Genomic DNA, 26,854 nt, shown 5'->3' on the forward strand with positions numbered 1-26,854 from the left:
AACTGACTTAAACTCCAGTGTGAGTCTTTTCATCTTAAATCCCTGCTATTTCCTAGTCATGCTGGTTTAAAAGAATGTATGACAGTATTCGTAAGGCTTGGATTCCTCCCCTGAATTTCCTGTCTCATCAGCTGTTTGGTGCTTATATTCTAGGAATCAACTTGTCTTTTTTATTTTTGATGAACTAAAAGATGAGAGAAAAAAGGCAGTGCAACAAATGACTGGCGGTCACAGCCATATTGCATGTGTTAAAGTGAAATTGAAAATGTACATGCCCATATGCCCAAGAGGAATAGCAATAATGTGACTTTGAAGACTTCCTTTACTGTGTGGCATGCAGCCCATGCACTAAATAGATTTGATGCTCCTCAGGCCTTTTCTCTCATTATCTTCCTGCATTCAAAATGGAGCCTTACTGTGACTAAAAATGTTCACCTGAGTCTTTCTCTTGAGGGGCTTTTTTAATACCACTCTTCCTTTTCTCTTCTCTCTGCTTTATTTCTCTCTTTCCTTGTTATTGTCTGCTGTTCTCTATTCCTTGCTTTGATTTTATTCTCACTGCCTCTCCTGTATTGCTCTCATTTCCTTTGCCTTGGAACTCATCTCCCCTCCTTCCCTCGATCCTTTATTTCTTAGCGATGTACTGCAGTACCCCAGACTCCCCACAGCACGGCTTTGTGGTGAGCCAAACTGGGGGTCATCTCAACAGCGTAGTGCGCTGGGCCTGCGACCGGGGGTACAAGCTGATCGGAAAGGGCTCAGCTGTGTGCAAGAACACCTCCTATGGCTACTACACCTGGGACGCGCCAGTTCCCGCCTGTCAAGGTGAGCACATTGGGCCTGGCAGCCTTTTATTTCCTATTTCAGCCTGCCTCTTTCCTGGTTTTCTGGTCACTGCCTCTGCCCTGCGCTCAGCAGGCAGACAGGCAGGCGCTTGAGGCAGCCGAGTGTCTCAGCCCAAGCTCTATTCCTGTGTTCGTAGCAGCTGAACTGAATCCGGCCTGATTGAGAGCCAGAACCCTGTCAGGTGGAAAGGGAACAGAAATCAATCCTCCCTACTTCTGTCAATTTCCACTTCTACAAATTACTTTGGCTAATTCGCCATTAGCATGCGGTGTCTGCCACTGTTTGGTCTCACTCAACTAATTGGGTTTTTTGATGCGCACATGTGAAATGTGTGCATTTACGACTGCATGCGCTTCCACAGACACTTACACAGTAGCAAACAGCAACAGATGGTGTGCTCGATTGCATTTTATCAGGATGCAGTGAAATCAAAATATGTGTGTCATGTACTTTATGATGATTTAAAAACACTTCCCACCTATGATTAATTCCGTCACTTTGGTAATTGCTAACAGCTTTTTCAAAGCACATAAACTCAAGCGTAGATGCAAAAGGATAAATATATTTATACAGATGCTGTCCATCTGCTGTCCTTTAGATGGTGGAGATTACATTACAGTATATTTAATCCTTCATTTTCATCTATCCACACCGCCTGATAGTTGAGAATGTGAAGTGCATTAATCCATCATTGTTGCTCATGCGTTTCAGCAAGAAAATTGATCTCAAACAGAGTCTCAGGCCCACTGACCTTATAAACTTCGATGAAGACGCCTGCTCCACATCAAAACTTTTCATCTGCAGTAAAGAAAAGTGTTTAATGCTTTAATGATCTCTATCTGTTAGATTGTGACTTAGCAGTACTCAAAAACGAATGCTGATTGATTCTCTCGTAGGGCGATGAGGACCAATGTAATAGCTGCAGGCCATGTTGGCAGATTCCTAACTTTGATGTTTCACAGTGTGCAGCAACTATTGCTGCTCCATTTTGTGATGAGTGTGTTTGCATAACTGCTCTCATTTAGTGTGGCCCTGCAGATGTTGGTTTCCCTGCTCTATTCTCTCCCTCTGCCTTGCCTCTGATGATAAACACCTTGAGACCTACTAGCTTTAGTTTATGGAGAGTTTGAGCTCTGAGGCCATAATAACCCAGATTCAGATTGAGTTGTGGCAGGGACACAGTGCAATGTGTGACTCATGTGAAAGCATCTATATGGACGGAGGAGTTGAAACTCTTTTTGGTCATTTTAATGAGTTAGTTGTCATTGAAAGTCAGTCATTAACATCTCTTTGTGCAGAAACTACCAACAATTAAAAAGGGGTAAAATATCACTGCAATGCTCTCTCCATGTAAATTTTCAGAGCTTCCTGGTTTATTAGCTAATTGCAAAGTCTGTGGATAACTTTTTATTTAACATAAAACTTTCTAAAACCCTGAAAGATTTATGGGGGACTTTAAGTTTGATGTCATACCACTCTGCAGAGTGCTGGATTACTTCCATCCTCAAGGGCCCAGTCCCATATGTAATATTTTCAAGGATTTCTCCAGCAAGGAGATTTTAAGAGCAGTTTTATGGATCCAACAGCCTATAATATATACAGTGTAACAAAATGGCTTGGTGAAGTGTTTACATGACAGATGCGTTCCCACTTCCTTATTATAAATGCATTAGGTGGGTGTAGTTGCTTAAATGCTAATGGCATCAGAGTTTGGTGTGGCAGTAGGTATCATGTTTTGCAATTCAGGAAATGTCACATTTTTACAGTGACCCTCTTGGTGGCTTTTTGACTCAAAATAGAGAAAGAAGGGCTCTGTCACTGACTCAACTAATGTGAATGAAGGCACAATTAATGTGTGTAATTACACCTGTGCCTTTCCTACTGGGATGTGTCAAAGTGTCTGCCATGAGTAATGTCAGATGTCAGAGTTCTGCAGAGGTGTTTAGTGTCAATGTTGAATAATTTTCCTTTTTACATTTTCACTTATTATATTTGTAACCATTTTGGCTGAAATTAACATAATAGTAAGCAGCAAACAGCTTCCTTTATGAATTAAACACTTTGCATTGCTAGTGATTCTTGCACTTGCTCCGTAAAAATTAATGTCAAAGTAAGCATGTCTTAGCCTGCCATGCCCATGTTGTCTCTGCAAATCATGCCTGTATGTGTCCTGAACTGTGCATAAACCTGTGAGCCGACAATCGTCCTCTTGCTGCTTGCAGCCGTGTCTTGTGGTGTGCCCAGTGCGCCAGTGAACGGAGGTGTGCTGGCTGCTGATTACTCCGTCGGCACTCGGGTGACCTACTTCTGCAACAGCGGCTACCGGCTCTCCTCCAAAGAGCTGACGACCACAGTCTGCCAGCCAGACGGCACCTGGAGCAACCACAACAAGATACCCCGATGCATTGGTGAGTGGGGGTTTTTAGAGGAAAGCCTGGGGATGTAGAGGAAAGTGAGTAAAGAAATGGAGTAACCACAAGAAGACATAGCATGGTTGATCAGTGGGAAGAAAACACATTTGAGAGATTAGGACAGGCATTAGTGTGATGGAAAAGACACTGATTTGGGATTTTTTAGAGTTTTTTAGATTTAAAATCCTCTCAAAGAGTTGTAAGCAGTCTTAACATGACCCTGTACTGTAATAATTGATGTGTAGGGGAGAACAGGGTTGGTTGCCACATTTTTTACTCTAGTGTGAATTGCTCATCATCAAAACATCTTTCAATAGTCATTCTTACACTAAATCAAAGCTTTAGGTGTTGACTTGAAATGTGTACGTAATGTGGACATGAACAGGAACATCTTTAGGCCAGCCTATAGGTCTATAGCCAGTAGGCGATTTGAGGGGGGATGGCATCCCCCTTGTTAGCAAAATGACCAAAATGCATTCCCTTTGTTAACTTGCATCCCCTCTCTGTCAGGGCAGAGCAGGGATGCTTAGTCGAGTATGTTCCACCTGACTCATTGATCCTTTACAGGGTTTCCCATTTATGTATTACACTGCAGTGGATCGCCACTGATAAATTAGCCCCCTGTTTTCATGTCGGCATTCCCACCCAGCATAACTTGTACCATGACTGTCCCATGCAGGGCCGGTTTTGGGTATAGACGATAGGCTATGAGCTGTCATGAGCCCTGAACATTTTGAATAGGTCCACCAATGTAACAGATCATCAACTCCTGCGCTCCTCTAACCTCTGCGCCCCTCGTTAGTGAAACAGTCCAGCCTCACTATGCCTCTCTCTCTGTCTGTCTGTCTCTCTCTCTCTCCATGCACGGCACATGCTCACTGGGAGCCCAGCAGGACGTTTAGAGTAAAAAAGTTTTCTCTTTCCACGTTCACACAGCGCTGAGTGGATAGGATGTAGAGATAGAGCCCTGTGTCGGACAGCTAACACCCTACCTGCCCATTCCCCCGTTTTCAATGGCGCAATGGCGCTAGAGAACACATTTTGGCATGTTTGGAGTTAACTTCTTCATTTTATCAAATTTTTCGCAGAATCTGAGGTGTGTGCCAATTTTGGAGAGTTTTTGAGCGTGTTTAGGGGGTCAAATTAAGGTTTAAAGTCCTGGTGGAATAATAATAATAAGAAGAAGAAAGAAATGGATGAAATACAATAGGGTCCTTGCCCTTTGGGCAGCGAGGACCCTAATAATAGCCTACTTATCTAGGCTATACACATTCACTACTAAACGTGACAACCAACAACAAAGAAAATGTGACGACCAACCCCAACTGGAGTTTCTTGCTAGCATCAAGGCTAACAACCATCCAACAAGTAATTAGCTAGCGTTCATTTTTTTACTATGACTTTTCCCTCATACTTGTAAGGGTAACAATTGTTGTTACAAATCCATTATATAAAAGCCAAGAAGAAAAATACAGAGGAGCTCAATGTTTACAATTTGACATGAAAATCACAAAAAGTCCCCTTCCCTGAAGTTCAGCTTTCCTTTTCCAGAGAAGTCTATGTAGGTGAGCTCTGATCTCAATTCTGGCCATTTCCACGCCAAATTTTGGGAGACAGCGCCCTCTGGTGGTGAGATTTAATGATTGTGACAACCAACCTGTGTGACAACCAACCACATTCCCCCCCTACTGTGGATTCCTATAGAACCTGGATGTGCCGCTTCATTACAAAATCCCTAACTTCTTACACAATAATAAAAAAAATAGATAGCAAGAAGCTGAATATTAATTGCAGGCAAATTTTACACTCCAGTTCAGCTCTCGCAGTGCAGTGTTAATTTCGTCAACTAAAACTATGACTAAAAATGTTCATCGACAGCCTTTTATTTCCATCACGAAAACCAGACTAAGACTAGCCAAAGATAGATCTGTGATTACTAAATCACAGGATGGTGACTTACATTTACAGATTTTGCAGTGAGATAAGAGAAACATAAGTCTGTCTACCTGACTTATCCTTAACTTAAAATGTCTGCCCCTCAACCAACCTTCTCTCTTTTTTATTGGTTTGGCACAGTCATTACATGCCCCAGCCTCAGCTCCTTCTCTCTGGACCACGGGAAATGGAGGATAGTCAATGGTTCGCACTACGAGTATGGAACAAAAATAATCTTCACTTGCAATCCTGGATATTATCGAGTTGGCCCTGCCCACATCAGGTGCCTGGCCAATGGGGTATGGAGCTGGAGAAATGAAAGGCCCCGGTGCAAAAGTAAGTAACCTTTCCTGCAACAACAAGTAGAAATCACCAGATTATAAGGTGATCACCCAAATCCCTAAACTTGGGGAAAGTAATTTTTTTGTATACTGGAAATTCTTTCCACTTCATTCATAATTTGGCATTGAAAATTAAACATCATTGGTCGAACACAAAGTGTCAGTCCAATTAAAACACTGAATATGTGTTTCGTTAATTCATTTCATACCCAATATAAAATAACAAGCCTTTGCATACAGAAAAATTAAAATTTCTGTTCCGTCCACCCCACATCACATTCATCGACTGTAACAATGCAAAAAGAAAAATAAGAAATTGTTATGGCCTCTAAATCAGCAGCTGCATGATTTACTTTTGAACACCTCACGTTTTCTATCTCAGCCTCTGTTGGATATTGTTTATCGAAGAAAATCTTTTCTACGCTGCCATGGGAACTACTTTTTAAGAGGCAAAAAAGCTGAGTAGTCTGTGTAATAGCAAAGGAAATGTAAGCCAGCATGATGAAAGATGTCGGAACAAAGGAAAACACCATCATTATCCTCCCCATGAAATAGTACAGGTCACTCTTTTATCGCATTAAGGTCGGTAAGATGGGTGTAAATGACTGTGCTCTCCCATTGACTAGAGATGTAAGCCAACTTCTGTCTCCTCTTTTTCCCTCTCCCATTCCCTCTCGCTCACTCCCTTGCTGTCTTGTGTTTTTTCCTTCCCTGCCTTCTTAACTTCCTCTTCTCTTTACTGTTCTCTTTATCTTATTGCAGTCATTTCCTGTAGCGATCTGCCCACTCCTCCTAATGGGAAAAAAATTGGGACCCAAACAACCTTTGGAGCATCAGCCATTTTCAGCTGTAACCCCGGCTATGTTTTAAGCGGATCCACAGTGAGAGAGTGTCTCCTGTCCGGCCTCTGGAGTGGGATGGAGACTCACTGCCTGGGTGAGCATGGTCTAAATGATCTCTTTAACTTAACAGAGGATAGCTTTGACCTGGGTCAAACACTGTGGGAAATCTGTTGGGACAGAATATGAGCTGCTTCTCTGTTTTGGTTCAGGCATAATGGCAAGAATCGAACCAGATTGGGAAATGGAGGGTTGCTTGAATTGGCTCTTTTGCTCAGTGTGTACGGCCAATTACAGTAAACATAACAAAGATGCAGTATTTGTCACTGGTTGCGGTTTCATGCTGATACTCCTGCAACATAAATATCCCTTTTGGCTGAGACACACCTGTTTCATCTGGTAAAGGTAACAAGATTAAAATTGTTGTGAAATTTCAGTAACGGTACTTTTCTATGGTTGATTGGATCATGTAGCTGAACAGCAAAGCCTGAGGATGTTTTCACATTAGGCTTGATTGTTTTGTACCATGCCAAGCACTATTGTCCTCCTCCCCTCTAACATTGTCTGAGCACACTTGTATGTACACAATCCTATACAGTAGGTGGGGGTGTGCATTTAGTTAGGTTGTAAGTCCCCCTAAAAGACAAAAGAAAAATGCAACCATTGCATCCACACATATTAATATTTGTTTATGCTCTGTGCAGACCGTAGGCGGATATAGGGGATGGCTTACAGGGCTTAAGCCCTGGTACTTTCTCTCAAAACCTCCAAATCTTACAGGCTTGTTAAAGTATTTTTTCTGCTCAGTGTTATGATCAATAAATGTAAAAGAAATCATTTGTAGTATACAAATGGACATGGAAATTTCATTCTTGTAAACAAACTGAATAAAATCATCCTTTTAATTTTACTTCCAAGATCTTATACTACAGTATAAAACATGATTTTAACATTGTATTAAGCCGGACATACACTTTGTGATTTCAAGCTGACCATATGGCAGTCGTGGCAAAATGTCAACTCATACTGTACTAGGATGCACGACCATCGCTCATGGTTTGTGTGCTCACACTATACGGTCTGATGGTCATGCCTAATCTGAGTGCTCACACTGTACGAGTGAAGTTGGGACGGTCTGTGACAGAAATCTGCAGAGTTTGATTTTTATAAAAGTCTCACACACTGAGGGTGAAGTGTTTTCATATCCTCTCTCTCGCTTTCTCTATCTATCTCACACACACAAACAGCATCACCTCCGCGTCAGCTGCAGACCGGTGGGTAGGAATATTTCCTGCTTATTTCCTTTATCATAGCATGGCTGTGGGGGCATCAGAACGTCATTCCAGCTGTTTTCATGGTAATTTGGGACATTGTCTGACTTTTTGCAAAGGAAAAATACCCCAAAGTTGTTTGTTTTGCTCACATTTTTGCTCTGACTGTCGGAGTGTCTGGAGTCATACGACCAAAATATCAAACATGTCAGAAATCCATCTGACCAGTTGGGAGCTGCTCATGGGTTCGCAGTCAGGTCACAGTGGGCCGTTGTACCCCCCTGTACACAGCACCACAAACAATGCCAGTCTGACTGAAAGTCGGCCCGACTTCAAAGTGAGTTGTGCAACACAAAATTTGTGGCTGAATTGGATGAAAATTGCACAGTGTATGCCTGGCTTAAGATGATAACATTTCTTGTAATTTTTAAAGTATATCTAAATCTAATACATTTTACTTTCAATGTTTACTTTTAAATGAATAGCACAGATTGTAAACTTTTACACTAAATTCATGCTGTCTAAATTTAAAAAAGTAATACCAAAAGAAGTGTAAGTGAAAATTATTCATCTTCAATACAGTGAATTTCACAAGACCTAACAATATAAAGTTGATTTTTTTAAATCTATTTTTAAGTTTTGTTAACTTTAAGATCTAAAAAAAACTATTTTAGCTCAGTTGATAGAACACATTTTAGTTTTGAATACTGGAGACAGTCTTCCCTTAATTTGCATAATTTTCCCAGAATGGCTTTGGGCATTAGACACTTTTGCACCATGACTGAAGTTACCCACTCAGTTAGAGAAGTCCCGCCTGTGGGGACAAAATTCAACATAGCAAGGATGGCATACTGAACTTTGTGGAAGAGCACTCTCTGGGTCAAAGTGCCCTTCTCAGTTTTTGTTACATGAAATCAATCAAATTAGCTTAGTTTTGGTGGCATTGATGTCCGAAATTGCAAAATATGAAAGACATAAGGGAAACTAGCAGTTGCAATGTGTAAATCCTATATTGTATTTTAACTTGAGTCATACTCAAAAATGTTCATTTCTATTACTTGAAAACTTTAACGTCAAATGTTTTTAGGATTATCAACTGGTCAAGTTTTACAGTGTATGATTTTAGAATGATGCGCACACTTCGATAACTAGAGCATTTAAAATAAATTATGTTGGCTGCAAAGGAGGGGTTTTTTTTAAGATGGAACAGCATCATTTTTGTCCAATAATTTCTAGCGTGATTGTTGTTTTTAATCTAAATTTGTATAAAATCGCTTGAAAACTGTGTATATATCTGCCTGATGAGTAAAAACTACTCTTCGACCCTCCTAAGCTTGGATCTCAAACACTTCTTGCTCCAACCCTGGTGTGGACAATGGAGTCAATCCTGGACCTTGGCTGTTTTTGTTATTTTTTAGACAAAGCTCTACTTCCCACATTTACTGTGCAGCTCAGAGGATGAAATTGGTCCATGCTGCACAGATACAGTAGTATTTGAAGAGGCAGAAGAGACTTGCCGACCAGGGCCCCATTGCATTCACATCTCCTGCAGATGAAGATCAAGTAAACATGACTCGTGTCCAAGACCATCTCTTCAAGCAGACTTAAGTCCAGTATGCTTATAATCACACTGATCAAGGGAACTGGACTTTGTGGTCAAGTGTGCTAGGAAACAGGCCCTGGTATCTAAAGTGAGTCCACACATAGGGTCATCTGGATTTTGTTCTTATGAATGTGTCATGGGAGTGAGCGATGTAGAGTTTGAGACTTGCATTAAGTTGTACCAAAAGATCTTGAGCTGTTGTTAAGATGTATAAACAGGAAAATATGTTCCAGTTCAGCTTACCACAGCTCATCACCAGTCTATGCTAGAAGAAAATGTGACACATGTAATTATTTGGGCTGCATTCAAGCCCACATAGCAGCAGAATGTGACAGTTCCTCCAGCAGATGCATTAGTCTGTTCATCAACCCTGTGGCACCAGCACTTCAAGCTTCACTCTATATTGGTACAGTTCATTAAAACAAGCGTACCTCTCTCTTGTTTAGCAGTATGACTGTCAGGGTTAACATAGCCAAGGATCTCTCTGTATAGTGGCCTACTTCAACACTATCCTCACAGAATCTGGCCACTCTCAACTGGAGTGTGATAATAAAACGCTTGACTGAGTTTCGAGGTGCACTAGTGAATTAGGAAAATCAGACTCACAGTCAGGGGCAATTTCCCAGGTTTTAAGTGGCAGAGGAAATCTCAGCAAGATTTCTTCTTTCTGAAAGGGATTTATTGTAGCTGAAAGTAATACGATTACGTGCATGAACGTATTGCACACATTTTGTGTAGTTTCACATCATGCGTCTCTCTGTCTACTGTAGATGAGAAAGGCTGAGTTATCAATGCAAGTAAAGCAGAAGCCAGTATGAATTTAGAAAAAAAAGACTATTCAGAGATAATGATGCTGAAAAACGCTTCCCAAATCCAATATGTTTTATGAATACACTAACTAATTTTGTTTGCCAGCATTGTAATTCCAAGACCTTTTAAATCACCATTTTCCTCATTTTATTTTCTAATACAGCTGTCAGAATGCAAAGTTATTCAACTGGATAACACAATCAAAATTGTGTTTCTACCCTACAACCACCATCCGTTAGTTCAGTGAATACCACTGCAGGCTATTATCATCAAATGCTACAAGCTTGACCTAAAGTGTTGCAATACACAAATGACAGATAATTCATTATTATTCATGCAAAGTAAATTCCCTCGGTTGCTACTCCTCTGACTGCAGAATATTATAAATAACATAAACTGTAAGAGATGGGCTGTCTTTGGTTTCCTTTCCATATAAATTCAACATTTAGTCAAAGAAAATGTGTTATCAGTACATTGTTTCTCTCTCTCTCCTTTCCCCCTTTTCCATAATGGAACAGCTGGTCACTGTGGTGTTCCAGAGCAGATCGTTAATGGGCAGGTTATCGGGGAAAACTTTGGTTATAGAGACACTGTGGTTTACCAGTGCACTCCTGGCTTCCGGCTCATTGGCTCCTCAGTACGGATCTGCCAGCAGGACCATGTCTGGTCTGGATTTCTCCCAGTTTGTATCCGTAAGTGCTTGAATAGTAATTTCCACTGCCTGGTTAAGTGCAAGAAGAATGAACTGTATGTGTGTGAGTGTGAGGTTGCATTTGTGCAATATTTCAGAATTTCTCCATATAGATACCAATATTTAACTGGAAAACAACATTTGGAAAGTGTTGGGCTCCAGTTATTAGGTTTTGATTTAAAACTTTTTAAGGGAAACTTTGAATCAGATTTTTTCTTACCAGGAAAGAAAGTTTAAAAACAATGTTTTTTTATTGCATTGTTTCAAACACAAAATTATATAAATAACTTTTCTTTAAAGCTCTCTTAGGGCCCCGCTCCACAGTTTTGGAAGCAGCGAAGTCAGTAGTCAATAAATATCTTCATAATGTAATTCCTAGTGTCCTCTTCACCTATTGATGCACTGAGATATGTTGTTTACCCTTTTTCAAAAGAGGTAATGCCTTGATTCCTAATTCCCCCGTTGTCCTCTAAGGTTAATTACATGATAATGGTATTCCTATGATAGGTGCCACTGTACGTCAACTATCGATCACTATTATTGAATTTTCTTTCTCTCCTTTATCTTTGTCTCTGCCTCTCACTCCTCTCCTCTTTACCTTTTTTGTTTGTACCCTTTCTCTGCTGACGTTCATCTTCCATCATTTTCTCTCTGCCTCCTCCTTTCTGACACATCCCTGGGTGACGCATGTCATTTTCAGCTGTCACATGTGGCCACCCAGGCAGCCCTATCTATGGCCGCACCACAGGGGACGGCTTCAACTACAATGATATGGTGCGCTTCTCCTGCAACAAAGGCTATACCCTGGAAGGACCCTCTACAGCCCAGTGCCAGGCCAGCCGCCAGTGGAGCCAGCAGCCACCAACATGCAGAGGTAGAGTCCGGCTACTAAAAGGATTTATGATTGGCAGCTGGGCTGACTTAAAGTATCAGCAGGACACAGATGTATGTTGACAGTTGAACTGAAAAGCTGCTTGTCTCTGCCAGCATGTTTAGCCGAGGCTCAGATACATTGCCTCAGGAGGTGAGACAGACAGGAGCTGAAAGCAAGACTGTACAACAAGAATTTGGAATTAGCAGATCTGTCATATTGTTATGCATCTCATTAACCATCTGATGTGATCTTTTCTGAAGAGGGCTACTTTTAGTGTATCACATCAGCTTAAGGTGTTTAAATGTTTGATAATAGGAGCCACTTTGCCCCTGAGAATCAGGCTAGCCATCATTGCAGCAGGTAGCTGCCAGCATGCAGAGCTAAGATCCAGCTAAAGAGCTAGAAGAGATTAAATTCACTTTTTGTGAAAGTTCAGAAATGACAAACTAGGCTGCTGTACAGCAGATGTATTATGATCATTCAGTAATCAGCTGCGAATGACTGTCAACATGCAAGGACAGCAGAACAGAATGGACAGAAGCAGTACTCACACGTCTATTGATCTGAACAAGAAAGTCACTATCTCTTCTTCCTATCCAGAACAAAGCAGGAAAATACAGCAGTAACGAGCCTGCAGCAGGATGTATGGAAAAGTCAGGTGTAAATGGGGAATTGTTTCTGCAATTTTCCAGCCAGTTTTTGCCAAGAAACTTGCTACAGGGGGAGATTACTTTGAAAGTAAGAAAGTTCAAAGTACATTTAGAGGAGGACATCTCACTGTTTGTGTCAGATGGTGGCTGTGTTTTGTTGTGTCCAATTTCAGTTAGCCCAGGTAGGGCTCATTAGTGCTGTGTTTACAATCAGCAGGTCTCTGCACAGTTTTGTTCGCGTCCATTCTAGAAAGATGTTGTGTTTTCCCCAAATAATTCTCACCAAGGAATATATTTGACAGGAAATAATTTCGGCTCCACTATACATTTTTGTCCTCTCTTAAATGGAGAAACACAAAAGATGTATTGTGCAGCATGATGGAAGGTTTTTTAAGGCTCAGGCAAAAATAACTTTTTATAGATGCTTTCAAAGATATTCCACATATTCTACACTTCAGATACCTTGTAAAGGTCATTCTATACAATGTCAACTGGCTCAGAAAAGTCTGTACAACAAAGTGAGAAAGTAATTATTAAAACATAACACTGAATCCATGAATAAGGTCTCCTTCTTCTGAATCTTGTCAGCCCAAGCTTAATTTGCCAGGCTCTGCCCATTTAAAAATACCTTGTCTTGGCAAGGATTTTTTTGGCAGAAAGATGTGAGGAGACACAGTTTTCATATCTTTGAATTGCACTGTAGAGACAGACCTGGTAAAAGATCAAAAGAGTAAAATCATATTAAACTGTCATGACTCCTGTTGTCAAAATATGCATTTGCACTAAAATTTTCTCACATTAAGCCAGCTTTTTGCTCATTTGCAATATTGATTTAATTTGATGTTCCTCTGAACTTAATTTCACCCTCAGCTACTCTCAGCTTTAAACCATCCTGTCAGCTGTGTGTTTCTGGAGATTTCAGCAGCCTGGAGACTGGTTGCCTTTGAATCTGTGACAATAAATGTGCCTTCAATTTTGTTGTTTTTCAGAAGGAAGCTTTGGTTGTTATTATGACTGACAATGCTTAAATATAGCATGGACTCACTTGCCTTCCTCTTTGTAGAAGAAACAGAAAAAGACACAGCTCAGGTCATATCAAGAGTTCTATTATTAACTCAGAAGTGAACATACTGACAGATAGCATTTATGCAAATTATGCTCCAACTAGAGAAAAAAGACTGCATAGTTTCTAGGAACAAGAAGTCAGATCCCTGATGATGATTGTGGGTGTTGTTCAAAATGCAGATTCTGTTCAAAATGCAGATTCTCACTTTATACTATAATAAATGAGGGGAAATACTTCAAGCGAGATTGCAACTTGTCCAGATACACATACAGTATCAGAGACTACAACAGAATTGTAGACAGGTGCAGTTATTAAAACCCATTACATATTAATAATCACAATGTAATGGCAACCCCTGTACATTTCACCAATACTACATTATATATACTACCATTATTCTGTGAATAATCAATTTTTGCTATTTTCAGTCTCCTGCTTTGCATTAGTGTGATATGTACTGACCATCTAGTGTCAAAGAAACCCTGTGCACAGGGTCAATAGCACAACATTGGTTGAGAAATCATGCTTCTGTAAATTGACTTTGTGTAATTTTACAGAGGTCAAAAGAACTAAAGGAAAAGGGAATCCACAAGTTCAAAAGTAATGTGACACTGGAGATCTGACATTAATTTGCCTGAATTAAACTGAAAACCTATGTCCTCCCTGAAATATCTTTGCAGCAATCACAATTTAATTGGACTGCTGTCAGTATCCTACTGTATGCATTCTCCTGTCATGATTAAACACAGTGAATAATTCATGAGCCCCTATGTATTTTTTTCATTCCTGTCTTTTTCATGCAGTGGTGAACTGTACTGATCCGGGTATTCCTGCCAATTCAATCCGGGAGAGCAAGATTGAGCATGGGAACTTCACATTTGGCAGTGTGGTCTTCTATGACTGCAACCCAGGATATAACCTTTTTGGCTCATCAGTGCTCACCTGCCAGCCAACAGGCAACTGGGACAAACCTCTACCAGAATGCATCGGTACAGTGGTTATTATTGTAGAATAAGCTTTTTAATGTATAGATTAGTGCTGTCAGTTGATTAAAAAAATCTAATTTAAGATGTGTGATCAAAGATAACAAAACAATCAGAAAGGACATTCTTCTGAATGGCATCGCAATTTTCATTTCGCTTCTGAAACATAGAACCAACTAACATAGAATTAAAAACATTAAGAGCACTGAAAAGTGTAAAGGTGCTCTAATTAAAGTTACAGAGATACTTTAGCCAGTTCTGTGATGGCATCAGAGTGAGTAATTAATCGAAATTAACTGAGACATTTGACCGCACTAGTATAGATAGAAAAGGTACCCCTACACAGAGCATCTAGTGTTTCATAGCCATGTTTATACAGGAGCCCAGAAAGGACAAACTTGGCTTCAAGGCTTTACATGTTTATCACTGAGTCACACTGTTTTCCAAATGCTTTGAACAGGAGCAGATTGCAATCGGCATTCTTACCATTTAATGCCTCTAAATCCTCTTCACTGATTCTTTAAGGGATCTTAGCTGTGTGGCTTATAGACTGTATAAAAGAAGTGGACATAGCCACATTGACATTACCAAATGGTGTGTTGATGACTGTCCTGAGGCCTAGAGCTCAGTATTTTCATTGTCACATCTCCATTTTGTCAAGTCAAAGTGACAGTATCTGGAAGGCAGGATAAACACACATGGCTATATCTCTGTCCAGGGTTCAGGTCACTGTGATCTCAAGGTAGTCACACCCCAGAGCAGATCAAAATCCAAATAGAACCCGTATTGACAATAAAAAGGAAACTATACTATTTGGATAAGCACATAAACTCCGATTGAGAATGAACATTTATTTATGAACATCATAAATATAGGAAGAAGTAAGGTCATTTTTTCTGTGTCCATACAAGACTTTGATTTGGAGCAAGAATTGCTACCTGCTAACCGTTAGAGAGAATATGCATCTTTGTTGGTTTCTCTTCTGAAATCACAAGGCTTTGTCCAGGTTTTATTTCTAGTTTGTTGTCTGTATCCTGATTTTTCTGTCAACCAGTTGGTCCAACTCTCTAAATAACTAGTGTATTTGATTGAACACTTATGTGTGTCTAGTTTTAGTGTCAACTTTTTTTTCTCATAAACTTTTGAAATGGATATGGTATGACTTTCTAAATACTGTGTCTGAGAGCATCTGTATATAATTTGATGTCTTAGTGGCATATGGCTTTGTGGCACTGTGCCTAATATAGAAATGGAGAAACTTCCACAGTACCAGTTGTTTAAGCTATAGTCAATATTTCCTCTAAATCAAGAGCTCAAAATGTAGCAACCATCCATGAATTGTAAGGGTTATCTGAGCTTGTAATGTCTCTCCAGCACCTGGCTCATCATGCACACTACTTTTGTTTGAGACCGCCAACGGTAATGACCTATTTCTGGTGAAGAGATCTGAAGTAAAACTCTGCATTTAGCACACAGGCTCGGAAAGCACTTCATTTCATGGTAGAGAGATGACGCACCCCCATTTAGTCTATCAAACAGAATAATAATTAAAGAGATACACAGGAGTGTCTGACTCAAATGTTTATTCACGGCTCCAGGCATCACTGACTCTTTGTTAAGAAATTAGCTTTGTAAAATTACAGAAACTTACTTTTCATTATGAGACTAAGCTGATTATTAAAGCTCCAACAAGCATAGGTTAAGGTCAACAGAACATTAAAGCAAATCAAAAAAGAGAAATTGAAGTCTTGACACTATCTGGCAAGCATCTTGTTGAATTGAGGATTTATCTTATTGTTGCTTGATTTAAAAAAAAAGACTATTATGTCAATAAAGTCTGTTCTGAGTAAACAAATGGATTATGTTTAAGATCCTGAGGCATAGCCATCCTCTGTAATTGTTCTTTCAACAGAACACAGTTTTTGAATTTAAGTCTCACAGCAGTGCAGACCAGCATGCTTTTGAATGGCTTGTTGGTTTTGTCCTGTTTTATTTATCTGCAAGCCACATAACCTGAAATAGACAGACCGCCGGGTGACAAAAGCCTGTTATCTTTTAAATACTGTTTGGGATTATTATTTTATTTTTCAGAGTGGAGCATTGTTGTATTAGGTGAATTAGCACGCCAGGAAGATATTAGCCTAGCATGTCAGACTTACATAATGAATATGCTCAAACAAAACAAGCTAAGCTTCTGGGAAAACAATATGCAAAATCTCACTGTTATTCTCTAATTTAAATAAATGACATACAACCCTTTTTATTGAAAAATTAAGAGCACTGTCACACTATCATTACTGGCATTGTAAGATTGGATTGTATCAAGTACGTTGCGGCATGCAACACAAATCCCTCCATCCCCTCACCCATCCACTGATGATGTTTTTTCTCCCTGCATGAAGAAGTGGACTGTGGCCACCCAGGTACCCCTCCTCATGCTGTGATGAGCGGCGACAAGTTCACCTTTGGCTCCACGGTGCGCTACTCCTGCTCTGGAGACCGCCAGCTCATAGGGGACTCATCGCTCACCTGTCAGTTGAACGGACACTGGAGTGGTCCACTGCCCCACTGCTCAGGTAGATAAAACAAACACTGGCACTGATATTAGTATCCTGCAGAATACTCATATTTTTTGTTTTATTGCACACTTACTTAGTAAATGTGTCTTCCTGTAAAGAGGTTTACCGAAGGAATGGGAAGAGATACAATAGTATTTTTTCATTGATCTCTTATAGTAAATGAGCCTCAAATGCCTTTTGGTTTATTTGTTCTGGTAGAGTTGACTAGAATTCTGTTTGTGATGTTTGTAGCAAAAGAAAAAAGAAGTATACAAATGTAACAGCAACGTTTTTGTTTCTTATGGTCTGCAAAGCATAGTTAACATTTTAATAGTGAAAAAAGGCAAAGTGAAGAGAACAATGTCTAGATTTAACTAACTAATCAGGATGCTGACTTGAAACGTGCTACTTACTGTACATGTTTAGCATTGCAAACAATACGTTATAAACCCCATTGCATCAGGTTACTGTGACATATTTCCCTAAAAGTGACGAGATGGTATTTATTTAAATGCATAGTGAATAAACGTGGGAGTCTTGGCATCAGCGGGTGATTTGATTAGAATCTGTCAGAGGTCTGTCAAAAAGAAATAAAGGCATAAGAAAATTAGTGCTTGTGTGAAGTTCAGACAAAATAACACAAGATAATTATCATCCCGACTGAGCCAATTTACTGCTCTTAAACTCAAGGCCTTATTGAAATGTTTGATGCTGGGTACCTGCCAACATATTGGACCCATGCAGTTAGTTTTTCACAAGTAAGTTTCTGAATCTTAGTTCTGAAATCAAGTGAATGTTGCTTCCTGCCTAAACAATCAATCGGGTGTAAGATATGACATCTGACACCACCAAAGTGCAGACTGTGGCTAACAAAAGTCTCAACACAGTTTTCAGTACATTTAATTGAAGACTCTGCCCTTGACATTTCTGAAAACCTGGTAAAACAGTGCCTGATGGTGTATGTCTGCCAAACTACAAACTTTATCCATTAATCTCCTCTGTGCTCTTCCCTCACGTCACACCTAAACATTCCTGACCTTTTAACTGGATTCCCTTTACTGAATGTTCGCTCGGTTTGTTCAACTCACTGGCCCAGAATTAATGATTGTAAGCTCACTCGTGTGGTTCTTGTTTTTTTTTTTTTTTCTCTCTCTCTCTCCTGTAAATGGGAGTGTGAACTGTTGACTCACCTTAATATTTTGTATTTACTCAGACAGGAGAGGTAGGAAAAATAAGGCTATTATACAAGGATATAGTTAGAAGATACTCATTCATGTCGGAGCTAAAATCCATTTCAGAATCAGAATTTTTTAGTGTTTTGTTCTTAGTTTTCTAAAATGGAGGGAAATGGTGTGTTTAGTGTTTTTCTCTGCTCTTGCTTGCATAATTAGCTGTTTCGTGCAGCCTAATGACGGTTTTTAGGCTGAAATTATAGTTTAGAGCCTAATGAGGCATGTCATTTTAATGTTTATGGTCAGAAAAATAGGTGTTGAAAGGCCTTTTGTTCTCTGTCATCTAGTCCTTAAATCCAATTTAGCATCTTTTATTGGAAGAATTTGATCAGCACCCTGCTGTGATGACAAATGAGTCTGGTGGAAAGTGATGATTTGCAATGTTGTATTTAATTTGGTTTAATAACTCATTCGGAGATGTGTTTGAGCAGTATGGGCTCAAGTACGTCTTTGTATCTGATGAGATCAGGCTCATAAACTTTTATTTATTCAAAATCATCATAACAAAAGCACATCCACTGCATTTAATTTGACTTGTCCTTAACCTAATCAGCATCAACCCATCACTTAGAGAGTGAGATGAGTAAATCCTTTATTAATCTGTTAAGAAGTATTTTAACTGTCAAAGAGCAATTGGTATTTAGAGATGAAACCCCTGTGGAGGAATCTCAGCAGTACACAGATTCCTGAGTGAGTGACCAGATATTTAATCAGAATAAAGACGGTCTGACTTTCACAAGTTGGAAAAAGTGTCAGGACTTACTTAAAGACTAGAGCTCAATGCTTGATGAAAATTTAGTGATGGTTTCAGTAAATGTGAAATCAACAGTGAACTTGTCAGGCCAGGTACAGAAATAAAAATAATCAAAATTTCAGGAAGTCTAGGCCTCAGTCAATATTGAGTATTATTCTAGGTGTTAGATATTAGTTTGAATATGAATTGTCCTCATAATATAACACAGGCTGGCAACAGTCAGCTTTTATTAACTAGGAAATCAGTAACAAACGATGCATAGCAGACGCCTTTGTCTAACACCGGTTCATCATGAAGAGGCTTGATAAATTCAGACCTATGGCAGTAAACATCTGTTACAGCTGTTGGAGAAACTAGAACAACACAGCTGGACCTCAGTTGTTGCTCACAGGAGTTAAAGTTGTGATAAAGCCTGGAAAGTTGTGTACTTAATAGCACCAACTTTAACAGACACATTAGCCAAAAGTTGTCAAGTGAGGCAATGAGTACTTAAGTGTTAGCAAGATAACTGTGCTGCCTTGAAATGTTTGCATGTTCTTGTCTCTTTTAAAGATTAAACTGTTATTATGACTTAGTCTATGTTTTTTCTGTGCTCCTGCAACATTTTAAAGTTAGTTTGCAGAAAGGTTGTTGCAGAGTCCATTGTCAGCAGAGCTGGGATTTATTTAATTGCACATTTGAATTCAGTGTTCATCACCAATAGCAACACAATAATTTAGATGATGAATTCCTCAGAAGTCAAGCCCAGCGTTCATGCATCCATCCATGCATCTCTGCTCTCTTCATCCATCCTCCTTTGTTAATTAGCAAGACAAGGCTTAAAACTGCTTGCCAAGCCATTCCCCTTTTGTCCTCATCTGTTGCATGGCTGAGTTGGAGGCCTTATTATTTCCTCACAAAGGGAGCCTTGGTGAACAGACATTAACTCAGATTCAAACCAAATCCACTACCATCCCAATTAGTGAGATTATAGCTGTCACAGTACATGCCGAGCCGGACCGCCTCACCTAACCAAAGGAGTCTAATGAAGTACCGACAGCTGCTGTGAGACTTGCTCACACATACAGTACAATCACACACACAAGTGGACACGCACACACATGGGGAAAGCTTAAGTATACATACTTAACATACACTTGTAAAGTAAAGTGTATGTAAATACATGCAGAGACTGGCAGGGAGAAGTATAAACACTCTCATGTGTCAATTACCCTCTATCAGACACATATGCACTGCAAAGGTAGCAACAGTGCACATAAATGAATTCATATTCTATGTTACCCACAGCTTTAATGTATCAGCACCAGGTGTGATTCTTTGACATGATTAGATTAGTTTCTGCACAAGTGAGCGGTATGGATAGAGATCCAAATCAGGCTCAATTTGAAATGGCTCTAAAAATGTAACACCCAAAAAACAATAAAGTTTGAGCTTAATGATAGTACTTTCAAGGGTTCCTTTTCCCATATGGCCTACCTCAGGTTGAGTGATGTCAGTTCAATTCCAACACTGGTGTACAAACATACAGTACATGAGATGCCCAATAAATTATCACCAGCAAACAGGTATTAGAATAACCTGAGACGCCAGATGGATGTGTTCCACACATCCATCTGAAAAACCTTCAATACACAGCATTTGAGAAAGGGCAAGGCCTTCGAAACAAAACGTTGGATGAATGTTCTGGCTGTCACATCTTTACAGTCCAATCAGAGCAACAAAACACGTGATGTAGCTGCTATCGAGCTGCGCCCCTACTGAGGAAAAAAACTCCATAGGAAATTGCATAACACGAACCATGGCGACTGTAGACATATAAGTACAAAACTTTTGTTGTTTTTGTAAAGAAAACAACTCACTGCTGTTCTACAACCACATGAAAGCACTGCCTGCTTTATCTTTGTGTTGTGTTTCTTGCTAACCTAACCTCCATTTCAGGGCTGGAAATTAGCTGCCAGCCCACATGAATGTGTTTTTGTTCAGTAACAGGCAAATTTGCAAATATCTTGCTTGCCTCGGGTCAGGATGATTAAAAGATACAGGCTGTGGATCTATATTTCTCTCTCAAATCAGCATCTGAAACTTTCTTCTCTTTGTTAAGCATTGTGCTGCTAAAGTTGAGTGACAAACGTGTTATTTCTGTCAAATTTGTCAGGCTAAAAGTCCCTGCTCTTGTTGTTGATTAAACACCTTTATTTTGAAGGAGCAATGTGAGGAAATGAAGTGTGGCAGAAACTGAACGACTCAGACACATCATGCTGGTGAGATGCAAAATGTCACGTTACACATACACTTGAAAATGAAACGTTAAGAAATGCAGCCTGAAGCTGCGTTTACATCGTATGAAAGTCAGGCCACAAAGCTATATGCCTGTCATGATATGAATGTGGATCTGGTTTGGATGTAGAGCTAAGCAGGCTATGCAGAACAGACAGATGAGCCCTTTATTATAAGGCTGTAGTGTTTCTAGAAATTTAAAGAGAATTATCTTTCTCATGAGTCGGCATTTTCACTACATTTAACAGACACACCTACAACATCTATAGAGCAGACATTACTAACCATTTCATGGTTTTGAAACCTAATTTTATAAACACAGATTTTTTTTTCATTATTGAAATTCAGCCTAGTGGTTCATTCTGTGAATCAACAAACTTAGAGTGGTCTTTCTACTAATCATCATTGCTTTGCACAGACTTTAATAACCCCCATCCACAGTGAGTAGAGGGGCGTGTTTAGATGATATGAGCTCCCTTTCTTTTACAGACCAGTAAACAGCAGCAGGAATAGTGGACTTGTTAACAAAGCCCCACACAGTGAATGATGCACTGGGTGTGCACACAGCTCAAGGAACATGATCTCAAAGTCAATAAGCAGAAATCCTACACAAAAAGACCACACTGAACTTGTACAACAGCAGTGTCAGAAATGGTACAAAGAGTTCTACCTCTCTGTATGTCTGCTTTGTGCTTTGTCAGTCAATCTGTTTCACTCCTCTTGTGATATCTTGGCTTTTGATGCCAAACATTTTGCTTTTTCTTTCCTTGCTCTTGGTTTGATATCTGTGGGAGATTTGAAGTAGCATCAGTTGAAGTGCTGGCTGTTTTTTTGTGTATTTTGTGCTTTTCCCTTTGCTCCAAGGATGTCCTGTAATGCAAAACGAAAACCAACCCACCTGCTGAACTAAACCTGACCTTACACCACTCAGCTTTGCACGGTGTTCATCACAACAAAAAATGTTCAGCCATCATGGGACGCTGACTCCATAACTGTCATCTCTCTCTTTTCCAGTGGCTTAGACAGACAACAAGTCCCTTTTTTACCCACGCAGAAATCATCCCTAATGGGGACATGAAAAGAGAATTTACAGGAGGCATCTATTCATTTTATTGGAGATATTTCATAGGTGTGCTAAACGAGTGGTGCAAGACACTGAACGTGTTGTATGTTCCTCCAAAAGAGAGAAGACAGGAAGGATAATTCATAATAATAAAAAATGCATTTAGCTCCAGAGGTCAAACTGTATTCATCATTTCTCATAACCACAGCTGGTTGGCTTTTAATGCTGGCCCTGCGCTTTTTATGGACAGAAAGCTCCTGGTGTCAAAACCATGAAACGTATCGGTCCTCCAGGTTGTTGGCATTGTGACAGCTACTCATTGGTGCATTGTGTGTTTTATAGCTGCATCCTGGAGGGCTAAAAAGATGTACAGTTTCAGTCTAAGTCCTCTCTGTATCATCCCTCTGTTTTACAGAAACAAGCACTGATATTTTGTACTGCCATAATATCATAAATGTCCCATCTGAGGACGAAAATATAGACACTTAAAATGCATGTCCTCCTTATTTATTTATTATTTCTGTCATCGTTACTTGTCATGTTATTTCCTGATGCAGGCGACACAGCAGACACCTGTGGGGATCCTGGCACTCCTGCCCATGCCAGCAGAGAGGCAGGAAACTTCAAAGTGCGCAGCAAGGTGCGCTTCACCTGCGCAGTGGGACACACACTGTACGGCTCAGCAGAGAGGATCTGCTTCCCCAACGGGACCTGGTCAGGCAGACAGCCTTTCTGCAAACGTAAGGGAATCTTTTAAATGTCTCTGTGATGTTTCATTAGTAACAGTGGGAGAGGAGAGCACAGGAGTCAAACAGAGAAGCAACACTGAGGCGCACTCACACACACAATTAAACTCGTACAGTTACTTGAAGAGTTGTGCAAAGATCTGCATGGTGAAAAGAGAAAGGATATCAGACCACAGTATTTATTAGTAATTTATCTATAGTGCCCACTGAAGTAAAATTTGAAAACTGTCTTATACCGAAAGCTTGCACTGAAAGGCTTGGTCCTTTTTTTTTGTATTTTTTTCTGCATTGTCTCTTTTATGGTCCTTATTTAATGGCCCAACGTGAAATTCAGCTTAGACTCAACTGCTATGTTTTGCATTAGCACTTGACCACTTAAGGTTGCACAGGGGTAGTTTTAAACACAGTGGTAAAACACAAATCAGCCTTTGTTGTTTCATCATTTTTGTGGAGAAATACATTTTCACAATTTAAAGAAAAAAAGAGGTTTGTCTGACATTTTGTCGACATGGTACTTGAAACAGAGAGACATTTATTAACCTAGAAGATAAAAAGACACTTTTGAGTTGGGTATTTTGAAATACATGGGTATGAAACTATTTTTGAGTGGTTTACTATTTTAACCTGACACAACAGATAGATTGTTTTCATTTAGCTGCTGCATGGATATATTTCACATTCATCTGGGAAAGCTCCCATAGAAAGTGTTTGGGATGGGTAAGATAAAATGATGTATCCATGCCCTACTCTTGAGCTGACAGGCTACTGCTGCCTTTAATTGTTAATGGCAGAGCTTCTCTGTTAATAAAATTGATGCCAAGCCCGGTTGGGTGACATGCAGAAACATCTTCTCTGCCAAGACAGTCTTTCAGTGTGAAATGTTGTCCAGTTCCAACCCTCAGGCCCTCCTAGAGCCCTTTTAGGGCTTTTAAATTGTAGTTTTTGCTCTTACTTTGGCATTTATCATGCTAGGATGGTGATATTTGACAAAGATTTTTTTTTATGAAATTTTGAAATTTCATTACCCACACTGTGTTCACAGATTTTTTCACTGTGTGGACAAAAAAAACTCACTCTCCCTGCTAAAGCCCTTTTAGGCCACACTGACTATGATTAAAACCACTTATTTTCATTCCACTGCCAATGCAATACAAAAATAAGAAATCTTGTTAATTCCTCTGTAATTCAGTCATTCAGAGGTAAAAATATTTGCACACACAAATTTTTTGCCAAATTTCACCATTTTTCAATGTTTGCATAGAGGCATTGTGGGAAATAATGACCTTGTTTGAACTGATAGGATATACCAGTGACTTTAGGCCAGTGAAATTATTTCAACTAAAACTACTTTGGGTGTTTTCTATGGATGTCAGAGCCTGGTGTGTATGTGTTTTGAGAAATTAGTGAGTGTGTCTGTGTGAGTGTGTAGGTGCAGCCAAAACACACACTGAAATCTGGGCTGGAAAATTGTATTGATGAAAACCAGGGAAAACTGTATTTTTGTATCTCATGGCCATGGTGTAAAAAAACATGTATTTGATTATGTTAGGTATCCATTCTGGACTTAAACCTTCAAAGTTTTATTTTTTAGGGATTTTCATCAGATTCATTCGTTGCTGATATGATAGATTTGCAGAGACATCATATGGTATTTACAGTAGATTACATTATATGGTGCAAAATGATAATTTAAGGGTTATAAAGATTTAGAGTGTTAAAAAACAAGATTATTCATCTGTAAATGGCTTCTTTGTATTCCTACGGTATTGAGCATTCAGGGTATGTGCACATGCATATGCACATTCATGTGTGTGCGTGTGTATAGGTGTGTCGCGTGCAAGAGAGATGTGGCCTGTATAATCAACGGTTCTCCAGTATTTTCTTTGATTTATGTCTTTGAAGTGAAAATATAAAATCCCCCTTTCATCAACACCTTTGCAGCCATGTCTGCATCATAAATAATAATTTTGAAAAACAAGAAGCAGCCAATCCCTGTAGAGCAGGGTGTAAAGACTACAGCCATGTGCGTTCACCTGTTTATGCAGGTGCACCTGCTAAAAAGTGGCATTATATAAATAAACTGGCATTTATAGGGTTAAAATTATGAAAATGATTCACATTTGCTATACATCAGGGGTGTCAAACTTAATCACAGCTTGGGCCAGATTCTGGATTCAGGTCTAACCCGAGGGCCTAACAGGGACCCCTTTTGAACCATAAACTGTCAACCTCATTTCACCAGTAATAAAATATGAAATAAAAACTTTAGCACTGATGATAAACAATTTTGACATTAAAAAAGTTAAAAAGATCGGCTTAAAGGCTGACAATCTGAGAAAAGTGTCATTTTCAAGAGACCAGCTTGAACGTATCTGAGCTTTGTGACATGGAGTGTTGTCCTGTTGGAAGTAGCCATCAAAAGTTGCATACACTGGTCATAAAGGGATGGACATAGTCAGCATCAATACACAGCTAGACTGTGGCATTTAAGTTATGCTCAACTGGTGCTAAGGGGCCCAAAGGTTGCCAAGAAAATATGACCCACATCATTATATCACCACTACCAGCAATCTAAACAGCTGCTACAAAACATGATGTATCCATGCTTCATTGTTGATTATGGTGAATTCAGACTGATCAGTCTCCCCACACAACAGTTGTCCAATCTTCTGTTGTTTGATTTTGGTGAGCCCATTAAAATTGTAGCCGCAGTTTCCTGCTCTTAACTGACAAGAGTGGCAACCAGTGTTATCTTCTGCTGCTGTTGCCCATCTGTTTTAAGGTAACCTAAGTTGTAATGAGAGTTTTTGAGTTACTGTTGCCTTTCTATCAGATCAAACCAGGCTGGCCATTATCCCTGACCTCTGCCATTAACAAGAAATTTTGGCTCAGAAAACTGCTGCTCACTGGACACTTTTTAAGCCCTTTCTGATCTTTCTTTGTAAACTTGAGAGATGGATGTTTCAAAAATTCTCAGATGCTGAGTTTGACCTCAAGATGATAATTTTACCATGCCTCCAGGCCTAAATTCATTGGTTGTTGCCATGTGACTGGCTGAGATATTTTTTTAACAAGCAGTTTAACAGATATACCCAAAAAAGTGGTGGGTGATTGTACGTATAAATATTTCCTTTTTTTCTCTCTCTTCGTTAAGAGTGCAAGCAGACTGAAAGCTCAGGGATTGGTCCTTTGGGTAGCATCAGGTGACTACCAGTCTTTGTGTAATGCATATAACATGTCTGCTCTGGTGTGACATAAATGGCTGCAAATGATCAAATCTACTTGCCAGCACTGGAAAGTTACTAAAATGCATTTCCTCATTCACATCTCTCAGTGGCAGAAAAAATGCAGGGAAATCCCTTGTCCCCTGATTCAGCAGTCACACAGTCCATTTCCTCAGATGTTTTCTCTTTTTGTCTTTGCAAAAATTGCAGTATAATCAACTGCTCCTCAGTATTTATCATCTGCTTTGTTAACTCAGTTGAACAAGTATTCATCTTTATAAGACCCGTAACTGCCAATAAAACTAGCAAAGAAATAGCACTACCTTCTAGTCATTTGGCAAAGTATTGCAGAGCAACAATGATACCAGTGCACAAGTAGGTAGTGCTCACAATGCCATAGATCACAGTGTAAATTCAACACAGAAGCAAACCAGGCTTTTGTATGTGAAGGGCTTTTTGGCCTTCAGTTCTGAGATGCTAGGAGAAAAAAAAACATTCTCAGCTGGACAACACATTAACACAGTTTGAACTGTGATTTCTCCCAACTGTTCACACTGGTTTGGATTACAGAAAAACATTTTGAAAACAAGGTCTTTGTTGAGTTTGTTTTGTTCACTTTGAAAAGGTTATCCAAAAAAACTGCTCTTTTTATTCTGGTCAGGTACCTAGCTTGCCTAATT

The 26,854-nt window shown here is 39.6% G+C and overlaps 1 protein-coding gene across 1 annotated transcript in view; it reads left to right on the forward strand.

The window, feature by feature from the left end:
• LOC121513684 (CUB and sushi domain-containing protein 3-like) overlaps window positions 1–26,854 on the forward strand; it is a 309,293-nt gene that overhangs the window by 232,641 nt on the left and 49,798 nt on the right. The window contains exons 49-57 of the mRNA XM_041793592.1: window positions 637–825; window positions 3,069–3,254; window positions 5,334–5,528; window positions 6,296–6,469; window positions 10,575–10,748; window positions 11,448–11,621; window positions 14,141–14,326; window positions 16,723–16,896; window positions 22,762–22,944. Of these exons, the coding sequence (XP_041649526.1) occupies window positions 637–825; window positions 3,069–3,254; window positions 5,334–5,528; window positions 6,296–6,469; window positions 10,575–10,748; window positions 11,448–11,621; window positions 14,141–14,326; window positions 16,723–16,896; window positions 22,762–22,944 (1,635 nt within the window). The remainder of the gene's footprint in view (window positions 1–636; window positions 826–3,068; window positions 3,255–5,333; window positions 5,529–6,295; window positions 6,470–10,574; window positions 10,749–11,447; window positions 11,622–14,140; window positions 14,327–16,722; window positions 16,897–22,761; window positions 22,945–26,854) is intronic.

The sequence above is a fragment of the Cheilinus undulatus genome, linkage group 8 (genome assembly GCF_018320785.1).
Source record: "Cheilinus undulatus linkage group 8, ASM1832078v1, whole genome shotgun sequence".
NCBI lineage: Eukaryota > Metazoa > Chordata > Actinopteri > Labriformes > Labridae > Cheilinus > Cheilinus undulatus.